General features: G+C 43.2%; 2 protein-coding genes across 2 annotated transcripts; both read right to left on the bottom strand.

Annotated features, from left to right (window-relative positions):
- Positions 1 to 80: 80 nt before the first annotated feature.
- On the bottom strand, positions 81 to 2,630 carry LOC123981143. The gene has a single exon (XM_046065824.1). The coding sequence runs from the start codon at positions 2,311 to 2,313 to the stop codon at positions 1,486 to 1,488; it is 828 nt and encodes a 275-aa protein (XP_045921780.1). The 5' UTR covers positions 2,314 to 2,630; the 3' UTR covers positions 81 to 1,485.
- A 1,434-nt stretch (positions 2,631 to 4,064) lies between these two features.
- LOC123981136 (kinesin-like protein KIF11) lies at positions 4,065 to 14,030 on the bottom strand. Its single transcript, XM_046065813.1, has 15 exons — positions 13,948 to 14,030; positions 12,499 to 12,572; positions 12,297 to 12,411; positions 11,519 to 11,590; positions 10,549 to 10,684; positions 8,230 to 8,402; positions 7,937 to 8,062; positions 7,669 to 7,824; positions 7,189 to 7,328; positions 6,873 to 7,033; positions 6,644 to 6,762; positions 6,323 to 6,545; positions 6,009 to 6,184; positions 5,594 to 5,704; positions 4,065 to 4,358 (listed from the first exon to the last, which is right to left on the bottom strand). Exons 1-15 carry the CDS (start codon positions 14,026 to 14,028, stop codon positions 4,245 to 4,247), a joined length of 1,977 nt encoding a protein of 658 aa, XP_045921769.1. The 5' UTR covers positions 14,029 to 14,030; the 3' UTR covers positions 4,065 to 4,244.
- Positions 14,031 to 14,088: the final 58 nt, after the last annotated feature.

Genomic DNA, 14,088 nt, shown 5'->3' with positions numbered 1-14,088 from the left:
CTTCGTTCCTTTTTCATCTTTACGCACTTCCGGCCTCGTTTCCTGCGTCCATTTCAGAAATAATGACTAAAGACTCTGTGTGACGATGTGACAGGTTTATTTATAAGGCACAAAAACTAACCATAATTCAAACATTTGCTAAGTACAATAAGTTACGGGAAGTGGCGTCAATAATTGTTTTTAGATAAGACCCAAAACCTTAAATAAACAATCACTTAAACCAGTGCATGGAAAAGGGATGGATGATAGTTCAATAACTTTAAGCAGATTGAGCCACATTATTTTTGATTCATTACATATACACACACTAGAGCAGCAACAACTAGGTGATTAATTGCCAACTATTTCGTATCTTATTTTAAAGAAAGAATGTCAAATTTCTCTCATTCCAGCGTCTTAAATGTGAATATTTTCTGGTTTGTTTCCTCCTCAGTGACAGTAAACTAAATATATTTGGATGGTGGATAGAAGATGTGTCTGAGGACATCCCCTATGGCTTTGTCAAAGACTGACATTTTCACAATTTTCTGGACCTAAAAACGAATCGAGATAAGCAATAATAATAAAATAATCACTTGCTGCAGCCCTGATATACATATGGTCCCTATGCAGAGACATGCTTTGCCTTAGCTGTGGACATGCGCTTAAAGTCACCAGCAAATTACAAATACAGGTGCGATAAGATGTTTATAATACAATGTAGAGCCAACAAACACATGATCCATGATTTAACAAGACACATTGCCAACATTCCTTTACATGACGTTTGGATTTCTTCAAGTTATTATAAAGTTGTTGTTTTTTAAAGAACATGCTTCAATGCATTAATCCATCAACACCAGAGAGTCAGCATCATTCAGGTCTTCTGATATATCCAAAGTCAAAAGTCAAGGGTCAACAGTTCAGTGGTATCGATGACCCCACAGAGGTTAAATAGCTGAGTTTCCCTACCATTAAGTCAGACGAAATATCTTCCAGTATCTTCAACCAAGTCCAGTAGCCCTTGACTTTAACAGTCTTTGGATAATTATGCCCTGGATGACTGAGAATCTTCACAGACGTCATTTCATCAAGGCGTAGCAGAAATAAAAACATTTTTCTTTAAGATCTGGGCTGCAATTGTTAGTACATTCTTTGGGATTTGTGTTAACACGTGAAGAGAAATGCTGAAATGTGGCTAAATGGACACTAAAGGAGAGAAGAGCAAGAGCATCTATCCTCCCATCTTACTCTACCTTAGAATGTCATAGCGATAGCCTGATAAGCTACACACAGTTTTAAGAAAACAAACAAACAAACAAAAAAAACATGATGTCCCTCTGTTCCATTGTTTTGGGGGATTAACTAAGTCGTTCTTCTTGCTCCTGTAAAGTAACAGTCCATGATGCTAATAAAAACACGTGAGGGCCAAAGGCATCATGAGGCAAGAGCTCCACAACTTCATCCAGTCCCTTAGGATTGTGATTTTGGATTTTGTGGGTTGAGTTATAGAGCATCAGGTGAGTTTTTGACATTAGATGCTGCATCTCCATTTCCAGATGGTATCACAGTGGGAACTTGCTCTCGATCGTTAGCGCTCCAGAATTTCGGGATTACACCCTTCTTGATGAGTACAAACACAACTGCAATTGCGATGATTACGATTAGGGGAAATATAACCGAAAAAGCTATAGTTCCAGCTGAAGAGCTTTCTGCAGCCGCAATGTAGAACGGGTTGTCTAGGGGTTCACTTTCTTTCTCACTGACCGGGTTCTCCATCTTGCAGGAGAAGGTTTTAACACCTGTGTTAGTCTTGGTGATTTTCATGTCCTTTCCCGACTCCTTCCAGTCTCCGGCTCCCTCCTTCCAGCTGTAGGTCACAGGTTTGGCCCCTGCAATGTCTCCATCACAGGACAGCGTGCACTCCTCTGAATCCTCATTACAGGACACTGGTCGCAACACCACCTCAGGCTTGGTCACTTCTTTGATCATTTTAACATCATAGCTCGGACTCTGGACATGGCTGTTGATTTCCACTACGTACTGCCCCGCGTCAGCTTCTACCATGTTCTTGATTTCCAATCGTCCAGTGGTTGTGTTCAGGGTAGTGCGGCCATTAAAAGACCCATAGTATGTCAGCTCAATTTTTCCCTGCACCCACTCTGCCAGCAGATTGCCGTTGTGTTTCCACAGGATGTTGGTTATGGCTGCTGATGGTTGAGGCCTCAGCTCCAGTTTACCACCAGCAGCGAAGTATTTATCTTCGGCTAAAACAGAGATCAGCAGGGCCGCCAGCACCGCCGCCCGGAGCCAAACACCAACCTGTTCCCCCATGTCTTTAATCTCAATACAGGACTGAGAGAAAATCGATCTTCATACCCGCGAAAAAGCGACGGTTAGCTCGTCAGGCTGAAAGCTGGTGTGCTCGCCGCGCCCTTCCTTCCTTCTTCTTCCTCTCTCGCTCGCTCTATGCGAGTGTGACAGATCTGTTGGTGTTCACCGTGAAAATCTGATCACCCGGGCGGTCTCCTCACTGCCCGAACCAAATTCGACAGGTTAATCTGTAATACCAGCGAAAAATGGTCGGTTAGCTCGACAGGCGGAAAGCTGGTGTGCTCGGTACTCCCTTCCTTCCTCGCTCGCTCTCTGCGAGTGTAACGGATCTGTTGGTGCCCACCGTGAAAATCTGATGACTCAGGTGGTCTCCTCACTGCCAGATTTAAATTCGACACATGTTAATCTCTAACGCAGAGCATAAACAATATTTAACCTTCTACCACAGCGAGTTATTCCATCGCTTATTTAGCTAGTATGTTATAGCTTGAATCGATTAATTACAAGTTTCGTTCGAACCGGACAGGCATTATTAACAGAAGCCAGTCAACGTCCGGTTACCGGGCGTTTTATTAAACGTTGTTAACAAAAAAACTATGACAAAAAGGACATTAATACTAATAGAAAGGGCACAAATAAGTCTGGTTAAAGGTTGTACTTGTTGGTATTTATTCTGATAAGTCAGTTTTAGCCTTTCGGACAGGCGGTTTTCAGGTAGAAACACGAGTAGGACGTATTTGATTAGGGAGACATTTTCTATCACTACACGTATATGAACCGAAAGTAAATGATGGGAGTTTCCCCGTGTTTACGACAAATATATTTTAACAAACGTAATAAAGGGTGTAGATACAGTAACACCCATAAAACATTCCGCGCGGAAAACACCCTCCCTAAAAAAAAAAAAAAAAAAAAAAAAAACCCGTTTAGAGGTTTGAGGGGAAAACAGATCAATCCAGGAGACTAAAGTTACTATCAGCCATGACAATAACATTTATTAATCTGCTCAAATCAAACAACCCTTCATTTTACTGTCACATTTCATGCTATTTATATTTACAATTTAAAATAAAATGGTTCAATGATGCAGTCCACCCAGTTTTCCTAAATTATCAGACATACATAAAGGGAATTTTGTGTGAAAATAAAAATGTTTTGTTTAAAAACGTGCTATACAAATAAATTACACTTAAGAGAAAGGGCAAAGTTTGACCTTCAGAGGAGTTTAGCCTGTTATGTAGAGCACATTTAATAGATTCAAGGAGGGATTTGTGCTTTAGATGAACCCTAAGTTTTAAAATATGATTTAAAACAAAAAAAGGGTACATACTGGAACCGTTTTAGCTATGGGATGGAAAAAAAAAAAAACAAAAAAAACCCACACACATGTGGAATTAAATGCCTGCACAGAAGTGAATCAAGTTGATAGTTGATATAAAACTTCCCATGATTCATGATGTGCAGGGACCAGTGAACTAGTCTGAGCTATTGAGATCTGAAACCACTCCCCACAGTCAAAAATCATACTTCAGCAGTTAGAAACTTGACTACTTGTTAATACTGCATGTGAGGGTGTTGGTACAGATCCTGTTGCTACACTTGAGAGGGAAAAAAACAAAACAAAAATTGGTTCCTCATTTTGAGAAAACATGATAAATCCTGCTTGGCTCTTCAGAATAAATAAAGTGCATGTCAGTGTTTTCTATTCGGACTTTATCTACTGCAGTTAATGACGAACCAAAAAGCATAAATACTTGTATAAATCTCTTTAATTTTTACAAACAACTTGAAAATGTCAAGACAATTTGTGTTGCTAAAGCTAAGTGACAGTTCACAAGACAGCACCCTAACATTTAAAAGACAAAATTATTAAAAATATATGAGACAAAGAGTTTTGACGACATAGTTAACAAGAATACATTAAAACTGTTTTAGTTCTGAGGGCGGAGAGGCAGTCTGGACTTCTGAGGCGTTGACGTGGCTTCGTTTTCTGACACTTTTAACCTGGTGGGGATTTTCGTCTCCTTCTTACCGCCCTTCTTTTGCTGTAAAAGAGAAATTACAAGAATGTAAAAATCACTGTTATAAAGTACACAGGTAAATGTGCCAAAAGTTCAGACGAGCACTCGTATGGAGGCCCAGTATTCATGTTGGACGTTGTTTTGACCCATTAATCAGGCCGTGCGGTCATAAACTACTGAGGTCTATTCTGAACTACTGACCTAATTTACCATTAAGCTGAGTTTAACACCCGCCTTCACACAAGCAAAGAGCAACACACTCTGCAGCTCGACCGGGACTCTTATCTACACTGAATCTGCTGAGTGAGACGCTTTTCTTGTATTTTCTTGTGTTGGACCCACAACACCGGCTCAGCCCACTCTTTACCGGTTTACCAGTTTCTGTTTGAACACTTGCTCAGTGTGTGAATGTGATGTAGTGTAAAAGCGCTTTGAGTGGTCGAAAAAAGACTAGAAAGGCGCTATACACAGAGCATTTACATAGGTTTGGAGTCACATGACATGGAAGCAACTAAAAAAAAAAAACAACACATTATAAAAATTAATATATATTTTTTGATAGTCCCTAAGCCAACTTCTGGTGGTTATGAGTGGGCCCTCGAAGATTAGCTACCTGCTCTTATACTGCAACAGTGGGTGAAACTGAGTAAGAAGATGCCACTGAACGTGGTCGCCACCACGCGGTGGGCTAACCGGCGCATGTCGCCACCATGTGTTAGGCTAATTAGCATGTTGTCAATAGCCTAACTAGCATGCCTATTGAGCCACTAAATTAACCAACGGCCTGTTAAACGATGTTAAAGATCCTTGCTCTTATCTTTTTTGTATTATTCTTTACACTTGTTAAAGCACTTTGTAACTTGTTTTTGAAAAGTGCTCTACAAATAAGGATTATTATTATTATTATTAAACAAATTTGCCCGCCTGATCCAACTGAACCAAACTAGCTACGTTAACTATTGGCGATGGCGCAATGGAGAAGACACATGCCTTTGGAGTGAGAGACCCGGGTTCAACCCATCCACCATTGTGTCCCTGAGCAAGACACTTAACCCCTAGTGGCTCCAGAGGCGTGCGACCTCTGATGTATATAGCAGTTGTAAGTTTCTTTGGATAAAAGCGTCCGCTAAATGAATAAATGTAAAACTACTCAATGCAATACTTGAATTTGCAGCTGAAGAAAATCTAAAGCATCCTTTTATAGTTTCCCTGAATTGATTTGAAACAGATCATCAGAAAGATTCTCCACCCACGCTCACCTTGAAGAAGGGAACGCGTTTGCTCTCATTGAAGACGAGGTTCTCGTCGATGAAGGACGGCTCTGTGGCCAAGCTTTCGTTACAAGTACTCAAGTCGTCCTCCAGGGAGTCCTGGACACAATAAAGAGGAACAAGGTGAAAATGGTGCACAAAGTAGTGCATTTCTTTTAATTTGGCCAAAAGAAATTAAATATCTGCATATATCTGGAAGCAAAAAACACCCAGAGGTGTGAATGACAGCCAAATATAATTGAATTTATCAAACTGAATCAGTATATAGTGGATTAAATAAAAACAAATCAACCTATTAAATCAGGTTACGTGTGCTTGATTACAAGAGGAAGCATCCTACGCCTGACAATGTAGAGGCTGTCATCAAATAAATAAATAAAATAATTAAAAACAAATCGTTAACCTGGCTGCGTTTGTCTTCATCCTCCTCCTCCTCCATGGCGGCCTGCAGCTCCTCCTCCTCCATGGCGGCCTGCAGCTCCTCCTGCTGCCTCCTCAGGCTCTCCAGCAGCTCGCAGCGGCTGCGCATCTTCACCAGCTGCCTGGGAAACACAAACTCCCGACGCTGAGGGGTCAAACCTGAAGGCAACAGCAGAACTTGTTAGTGACCTGGACAGGTCAAAGGACTCCACAACACAAGACTTTAGACGTTCGGATTGGACTTCGGGGGCGGGGCAATCGTACATACGCACAAACACACAAAAACACTAGAAGTACCGGTGGGAACGTCCTGCTGCAGCTCCTCCTGCAGGAAGTCGTGGACCATCTGTTGGGCCGTCTTCATGTGGTCCTGGAGCTCAGCCTGCTGTTGGTCCAGGACAGTCAAGTCCAGGGAGTTCTGCTTCTGCACGGCCACCAGAGCCTTCTTCACCTCCTCCTGCCGACCGGACAGCTCCTCCTCGGCTGTTCGGAGCCGCTCGGTGCAGCGCTCCTCGACGCTCTGAGAAAAAAAACAATGTATTGGAGGACAAGATGAAGCTGCAGCGAGCCTGAAGACCTGCCGCTACAGAAATAAGTGGTATGATGTTTTGTGTTTACCTGATGCAGGGTCTGCGCCTCACTGGAAACCCTCCCCATCAGAGACAGGTGCTCCTGGGCTTGAGTCTCTGCATGCTCCCTGGCTCTGGAGCTCCACTGGAGGTCACGTTGGACCAGACCTGCGGTCAAGAATCGACACCATCAGCAGTAATTCACACACAGAATGTACTGCAGACGTGGGTTTAATGTTTTTTAAAAAAAAAAAAAGACAGCTGAAGGAGTTTGGTACCGGACACGGAGCTGTGGAGGTGGGAGCAGCAGCCCGTCATCTCCTCCAGCGTCTGCTGGCTCTCGTCGGCGTTCACACGTAGAGAGGAGGCCAGAGAGGAGGAGGTGGCGCAGAGGAGGTCTGCCTGGGCCGAGGCCTGATGCGCTACCGAACTGTAACCGCTGCACACAGGAAGAACAATTTTAGACACTGATAATTCCTTAACAAGATGATGTGTTGGATTCAAAACTTTATACAAAAGTTTTATTTTAGTAAAATAGGTTGCGTTTGTAGCTCTTTATCTCCTCCTGCAGCCGACCATTTGTCTGTGACTCACCTGCTGATGTTCTCCTGGAGGACCTGCAGAGGATTCTGCAGAGCTTTGGAGGCAGAGCGCAGATCAGTGAAGTCCTTCTGGGCCTCCATGGTCAGCAGGGTGAGCTGGTCCTGCAGGCACTGGACGGTCCGCTTCATACCCTGAGAGAAGGAAGTAATGATGGTTTCACTAACCGGCCTTCTTTAAATAAGGCAGTGACATTATTAATCATAAAACTGAAAAATAGTTCCCAGTAGAATTAAATATCCTTTTTGGATCTGAGCTGCTGGCTGAAACTCATGAGATATTAAAAAGGTGTTACTGAAGCGTTTGGAGAATTCGTTTGCGGTTTTGTTTATGATCACATTCTCCGCTTTAATTATTTTGGTATTTTTTAACAGAACCTGTGTATTTTATTTCCATTTCATTTCCATTTTTAACTACTCCAGAACGGAGAGAAAAAGATATTCAAACCCAAGCTGCTCCCAGATCAGCTCTTACCGTCTGGTGCCTCTCCTGCGCCCGTCTGATCTCGTCCTCCAGCTTGTCCTGTTCGGCCCGCTGTGCGCTCAGGCCCTGCACGGTGGCCTCTCGTAGACCGGCCAGCTCCTGAACCAAGTTGCTGAAGAACGCACCCGTCTCCTTCATCGCCTCCACCTGACGGGGGGGGGGATAATAAAGCATGATTAAAAAAAAGTTTAGCGCAAGAATGAAATATATATAATGTGATTCTTGTCATTGATATAATAGAAGGCGCGTGTGGTCGAACCTTGTCTGCCAGAGCGCGCTGCGTCGCCACGTTGGCTCTCAGAGTGTCGTTGAGCTCCTTCACAGCCGACAGACCCATCAGAGTCCGAGCCACCACGACCTCCTCCATGTCCTGCCGATGCTCTTCCTACACACACGCAGACAAACACAAAGAAAGCAGTTGGATGTGTGTTTGCGTTACCCAACAGTGACAACTTTAATACTCCATCAGACAGAAGCCTTCAAAGCCTTTGACAAAACGAAGCCTCCTCGTTTTGTCTGTTAAACCGTCGTGGAGGTTAGTCCCGTCCTCACCAGCAGCTGCAGCAGACTCTCCTTGTCCTGCAGACACAGCGTCTCCTGCTGCCGCACTCTGTCCTGACAGCGAGCCACGCCCTCGGCCACCAGCTGCCCGACTCCACCCACGAAGGACTCCACGGTGGTCAGGGCCTCCTTCAGCGCCGCCTCGTTCACCACGAGCAAACCATCTGTTCAGAAAAAGCAACAGGTAGATATAGATACCCTCTCTTTCTCTCGGAATCTCTTTTTAAATTTGTGAGCGACAACAAAGCGTCCGTCAACATCTCCCACCAACAGACTCAAACTGATCCGCAGGGCCAGTGACATTGTGTGGTCTAGCTGGACGACGCTGCTCAAGCTACATGTCATCTTGGACAATGACTCCCACCCACTCCATGCCGAGCTGGTCAAACAAAGGAGGACTTTCAGTGAGAGACTTGTCCCTCATGAACGCACAACAGGAAGTCATTGCTGCTTGTGGCCTCGTATAACTGCTCCCTGGCCAATGCAAAGATGCGAACTGGCTCCGGGCGGCGCGGAATAGATGCGTTTGTTGCGAAATTCACTGGTTCACTCGAGTTCATATTTTTTAAGCTTTAGAGGGAAATTCGCTTGACGCCGTGTTGTGAAAGCCTATCAGCGCTGAGATTGTCCAGACGTCACCGACGGCTTCAGAGCGTTGTTTGGAGAGGACCGCGCAGAGCGGGGGAGTGACGCCCCTGGCCGACGGAGAGCAGCGCTGCAGCTTTTGGACAAATAAACACCCGGTCTGGATTCTGCTCCGACAACTTCGCCGTTTGCTCGCGGGAGGAGCTCAGAGTTAACTGCTGTTATTAAATCAGCTTTTTACTTCAGTTTTTGGGATTACAACTTGATTTATCTTGCCCGGGTGCTTCTCAGCAGGGAGCTTCTGTGCACATCATGTCCCACTGTTGTTGTTAGTTGGCACCCAGAGCTCTGTTGGACTACTAACTTAACATTTATATCAAAACCGGACAAAACTGGACATTAAGAGGAAGTTGAACTACCTGGTGAGTTCAGAAAATGTGTCGGTTACCTAACCCTTTACTGTAAACAAATAAGCAAAGCATAGCCCTCAAAGATCTGAACTCCATTCAGAAAACAAACATTTTAAAGTTGTTGACATGCGGTCTTGCCAACAGACCTGACAAAGCATGAATTCATGCGTTTTACAAATCAGCATCATATTGTAGTTATTTCGGCATCAGTTTGATCCGTTTATTACAACTAATTCACAGCAAAATGTTTACTTTGGGTTCATACAGCTGTAGTAGTCGCTGGTTGTGTTTATTCATGTTGTCGTGTTGTGTGTGAACACTTGGCAGTTGTCCGGCGATTAAAACCCGCGGGAGGATTAAATTTGCGTTCGGTCTGAATGCAGTTAATCATTAAACTGGACCGTGTAGTGCAATATTTGACAAATTGTGCAATATTTTCAATTGGAGTACTCTGTCCCAATACTCCACGTCAACACTACAGTTCCTATTATCATTACACTTCTGTTAATACTGTAAGACACTGTACATATCAAGTCAAGTTTTATTTATAAAAGCACATTTAAAAGTCTCGATGGTGGGGGATGATCCGATATTCAAGGGAAGTTTACTCCACAGACACGGGGCCACCACTGAAAAGGCACGATCACCCTCTGTTTTTATACCATATGTGGGATGGTTAAAAGGGACCGGTTTGATGACCCGAGGGGCGTAAAGAGATTCGAAATATAAGACCGAGCCGTCCATGTAACGTCTTAAAAATAATTAACAGCACCTTAACCGCTTGTAACCAGTGAAGAGCAGCCAATATTGGCTTCCTTGTACCAGTCAACAATCTAGCAGCTGCATTTTGAACAAGCTGCAAGCGTGATGACGACGAGTGACAGATGACAGAGTACAAGGAATTGCAGTTATCACTTCCAGAGGATATAAGAGCATCATGAAAAACAGTCTCACAGAGAGAAGAGATTCCAGTTTTGCTGTTGCCATTTGTCAAATTTTAATCACACCTACATTTCTAGAAAAGACTTGCACGTTTGTGGACAAGGGGCCCAGATTTTTCGATAACTCCTCAACTGAGTTGGGGGTCAATATAATTTAGACAGTTAAAAATCCACTGTGAGGACTTTTATATATTTCTACTGAACAGCTTTCTATTATTTATATTCATTAATGTGCAAAGTGAGCATAATAGATTATTTCTGATTTTTGGACTAGACCCCTGAGCTTCCCTCTAAAGTCACCAACAGGCCCCAAACTAGCTGTGACGTCACAGACCCTGCAGGTTTGGGTTACATGTTCAGCTCTGTGGTCTTACCGACGGCCTGCGAGTAGCTGCTCAGCACGTCGCGGTGTTTGGCTCCGTGCTGCTGGACGTTGCGCTGCAAGTCGCTGAACGCTCCCTCCATCCGCTCAGAGAAAGTCTGCTGGATCTGGCTGTTGTGTTGCTCCACCTGCAATTTCAAATCAAACTGCCAAAGTTAAAAATAGGAATGTGTTTTGGCATTTCCTTCCTTGCAGAATGACGGACACACGGATGCACAAGTATAAATGGGCCATTACTTTTGTACCATTTAAGGTTTTTCACTGGACTTAAACTACTTCTATTTACACACAAACAAGAAACACTTTTGACCGGCAGTGTGTAAAACTTAAATTAAACAAAGTAAATGTTAGATTAGATTCAATTTTAGGGCTGAAACGACTGAATCGATTGAATTAATCTGCAGCAACTTTGATAACTGATTAAATGTTTGAAGTGAGACCGTCTCTTTGAACAGCAGCCACAGGGGACATGAAAAGCTACAGTAAGAGTCAGCTACTCGGCGATAATATCCGTAGACTGAAGAAGCATTGTTTGATTTAAGCAAGTCTGCGTTTCAGTGGTTATGAACCGAACGTTTCATTCGTGCTTTAAAACTGTAAAGAATTACTGATTTTTTAACATTTTAAAAGTTGAACATCTTTGATTTTTGGACTGTTGGGACAAAAAAAAATAAAAAATCTTCTGATTAATCGTTAATGAAAACGATCCTGTGTTTCATCACTCTTCACTTTCAACACACATACAGAGGTCTTCTCACAGAGGAACCAAAGAGTTGTGTCACCCGTTCAGCTCATCAAATTAAACATGCGAGGAGCATCACAATCTTTTGTGAACACAACTTTGTGGGATTATGCAGCTCAGGAAGCAGGAAAATATTCTCAACCCATTATTTTTCTTCTCATCTGAAAATCACAAACTTGACACATTTGGAGATGCTTGTGCGGCGTTTTTAAAAAGTGACCTTTTTCTTCCTGTCCAGCTTATCATGGAGCCCCGACACGTCGCTGGTGCTGTTAACCACCGTACTCAGCAGCTGAAGGAGAAAACACAAAACCACAAGGATGTCGTATTCAGATCAGCGGTCCGAGACGGATCACCACACTTATTAAAGTATTTTCTGAGAAAAGGAAGTTCGGTCAAAAGAGGCGGGGGGGGGCATTATTCAAATGAAGGACATTATTAATAGTATGGAAAAGTACAGACAGAGAAGAAAAAAGGAACAAGAAAAAGAGAAGAAAGGGGAGGGAGGGTAAAAAGCAACCTCGTCAATATCTAAATATGGTTAGAGGAGATGGTGTCGTCAACATTAACAAGTAGAGTCAGTAAAGTTTGTCTAAACCCTGCTTGAACCACTGGAAGAATCAGATAAAATGTGTGAGTCACTGAGGCTCGTCAAAAGCAAGAGAGATCTTGAACTGGATGTAGTGATATACAAGACGTGATAAGATGCCTGGTTATTTTAGGAGGTTAAAAAAGTTACTAAGTGATGTTTTAAATGAGCTACTTTTACTCGAGTAGATTTTTATAACAGTAACTTCACTTGTACTTAAGTAAAAGTTCATCAATGTAACAGTACTTTTACTTAAGTAGAATATTTTAGTAGTTTTCCACCTCTGGGAAAAAAAAACAACATGAAGTCTGTGACTGTAAAACAATCCAGTGAGTCCTGGTGCATTTCTCTTTCATTTGGCCTCCGGCTGTATATATAAACGTCATGCATCAGCGAAGCCTGTGAATACCTGTCCCGCTGTGCTGTAGAGGGTTTCCCGGTCTGTGGTGAGCTCCAAGCTGACAAACACCTCCTGATCCAGCTTCTCTTTGGTCTGCTGCAGGTTTTGACTCGTCTCCTGCAGCCTGAAGGCAGAGGGTCCATTCTTTAAATTCAGACTCTGACTTGCCACCACCTGCAGTCATTTCTGTGCAACAACCACCACCGCTCACCTCTGCTGCTTCTCATCCAGGTCTACGGTGCACTGCTCCAGTTTGGTTTTACTGTCCACAAACAGCTCGGTCACCTGCAGAGAGGAACGGTGTGAGGAGAGCTGGTGCAGGTGGAAACAACAAAAACACGACATGCTTTTTAAAAGCATTTTAAAGTGACCAAGAAAGACTTAAAAATGGCCGTTTGCAGATGCTGTTCTGCTAAAAAAAATAAGTCTCCCAGCACATCCACGCCATCTGTGGCTCACTTCTTAGAAAAAGAACCGCTTTGGGTGTTCCTGTCACTCATTTCTGAGACACCGATTAAGCTAACTGCATCTAAATTTGGAGTGCACACGTATTCAAGCCTTTACGGTAAGTGAAAGGTCCCAGAGCGAGTCGACAGGCAGGTTAGAGACTTCATCCTGTCAGTTTGTCTCTTTACAAAGACAAGTGCTGCAGGATGAGACCTGAAGAGAAGCTGTGAAGACTTCATGTTACTACATTATTTATCAAACTGGGTCGGACTGGATGGATTTAGTGCGAGGAGGAAACATATAAAATAAGGTGTCTATACAGGATGGAAATAAGATTAATTGGATTATATATTCACAGCAAGTATAAAACATATTACATGTGGGCCCCGGACCCCCCCACCATAGTCTCTCCACATCCTGTGGGAAACACTGAGGAAAAAGCACATTTTGACTAATTTATGCAGTGGTGAAAAAAAAAAAAAAAAAAAAAAAGGGTAATGTACTTTTTCAGTGTAAATTTTTTCATTATATTTGGTGTCGGACAAGCATTTTCATTTCGTAGCATCCCTATGGCAACACTAGAGAGGTCATAAAACACAGGCTATAGGGTTGGGCGGTGAAATTTCCGTCGGACGATACATATTGTGATTTACGGTTTGCTGTAACCCACATAAATATGGTAATATATAATAATCAATACTTAAAAACAATTCCAAGTTTCTGTTACATAAACTGAGCTTTGTCACTTGCATCTGTATCGAATAAATGCAGTCCCAAGGCACGGTGAGGTCTGCGGTTTGACCGACAGTCTAAAACTTAAAATATGTCTAGAACAGCTGCAACCGATCACATTTCTGAAGCTGGACACAGAAGGTTTGGACATTTATGCTTAAAAAATGACCGATGCAGGGCGCCACTTAGCGAGCCCCATGTACAGAGGCTGAGTCCGTGCTGCAGCGGCCAGGGTTCGAGTCCGACCTCTGGCCCTTTGGTGCAAGCCCAACCCCCTCCCTCCTGCTCCCACATAAAACCCCACCCACAAATAAACAAACAAAGATAAAACAGACTGATATAAAAAAATAAAAATAGTTAAAATAACTGCTGTTGATCTTCTGTCGATTGACTAATGGCTTCAGCTCTACTGCACATTTTAAAAATGCATGTTTTTAGTTCTACGTTCTCTGGTCTGAGGGCGAAAGTCGTGCTAACGTACCTTCTTCAGCTCCTCCTCCATCACAGCGATCTTATCGGTGTACTCGGACACGTTCTCCTCATGAGCGGTGATCTGACTCATCATACTCCTGACACACACACACACACAGCAGAAAAACCAAATGTATGGAGAATTATTTTT

This window comes from Micropterus dolomieu, linkage group LG12 (assembly GCF_021292245.1).
Source record: "Micropterus dolomieu isolate WLL.071019.BEF.003 ecotype Adirondacks linkage group LG12, ASM2129224v1, whole genome shotgun sequence".
Classification (NCBI taxonomy): domain Eukaryota; kingdom Metazoa; phylum Chordata; class Actinopteri; order Centrarchiformes; family Centrarchidae; genus Micropterus; species Micropterus dolomieu.
The sequence above is the reverse complement of the archived record's forward strand: the minus strand, read 5'-3'. Positions and strand labels throughout refer to the sequence as shown.

Excerpts from the sequence above, each read along its gene's own strand:
- LOC123981143 (XM_046065824.1), bottom strand. The coding sequence starts at position 2,313 with ATGGGGGAACAGGTTGGTGTTTGGCTCCGGGCGGCGGTGCTGGCGGCC.
- LOC123981136 (XM_046065813.1), bottom strand. The coding sequence starts at position 14,028 with ATGAGTCAGATCACCGCTCATGAGGAGAACGTGTCCGAGTACACCGAT. Across the intron at positions 6,185-6,322 it reads GCAGCAGGACGTTCCCACCG|GTTTGACCCCTCAGCGTCGG; the intron begins GTACTTCTAGTG and ends TGTTGCCTTCAG. Across the intron at positions 5,705-6,008 it reads ATGAAGACAAACGCAGCCAG|GACTCCCTGGAGGACGACTT; the intron begins GTTAACGATTTG and ends TATTGTGTCCAG.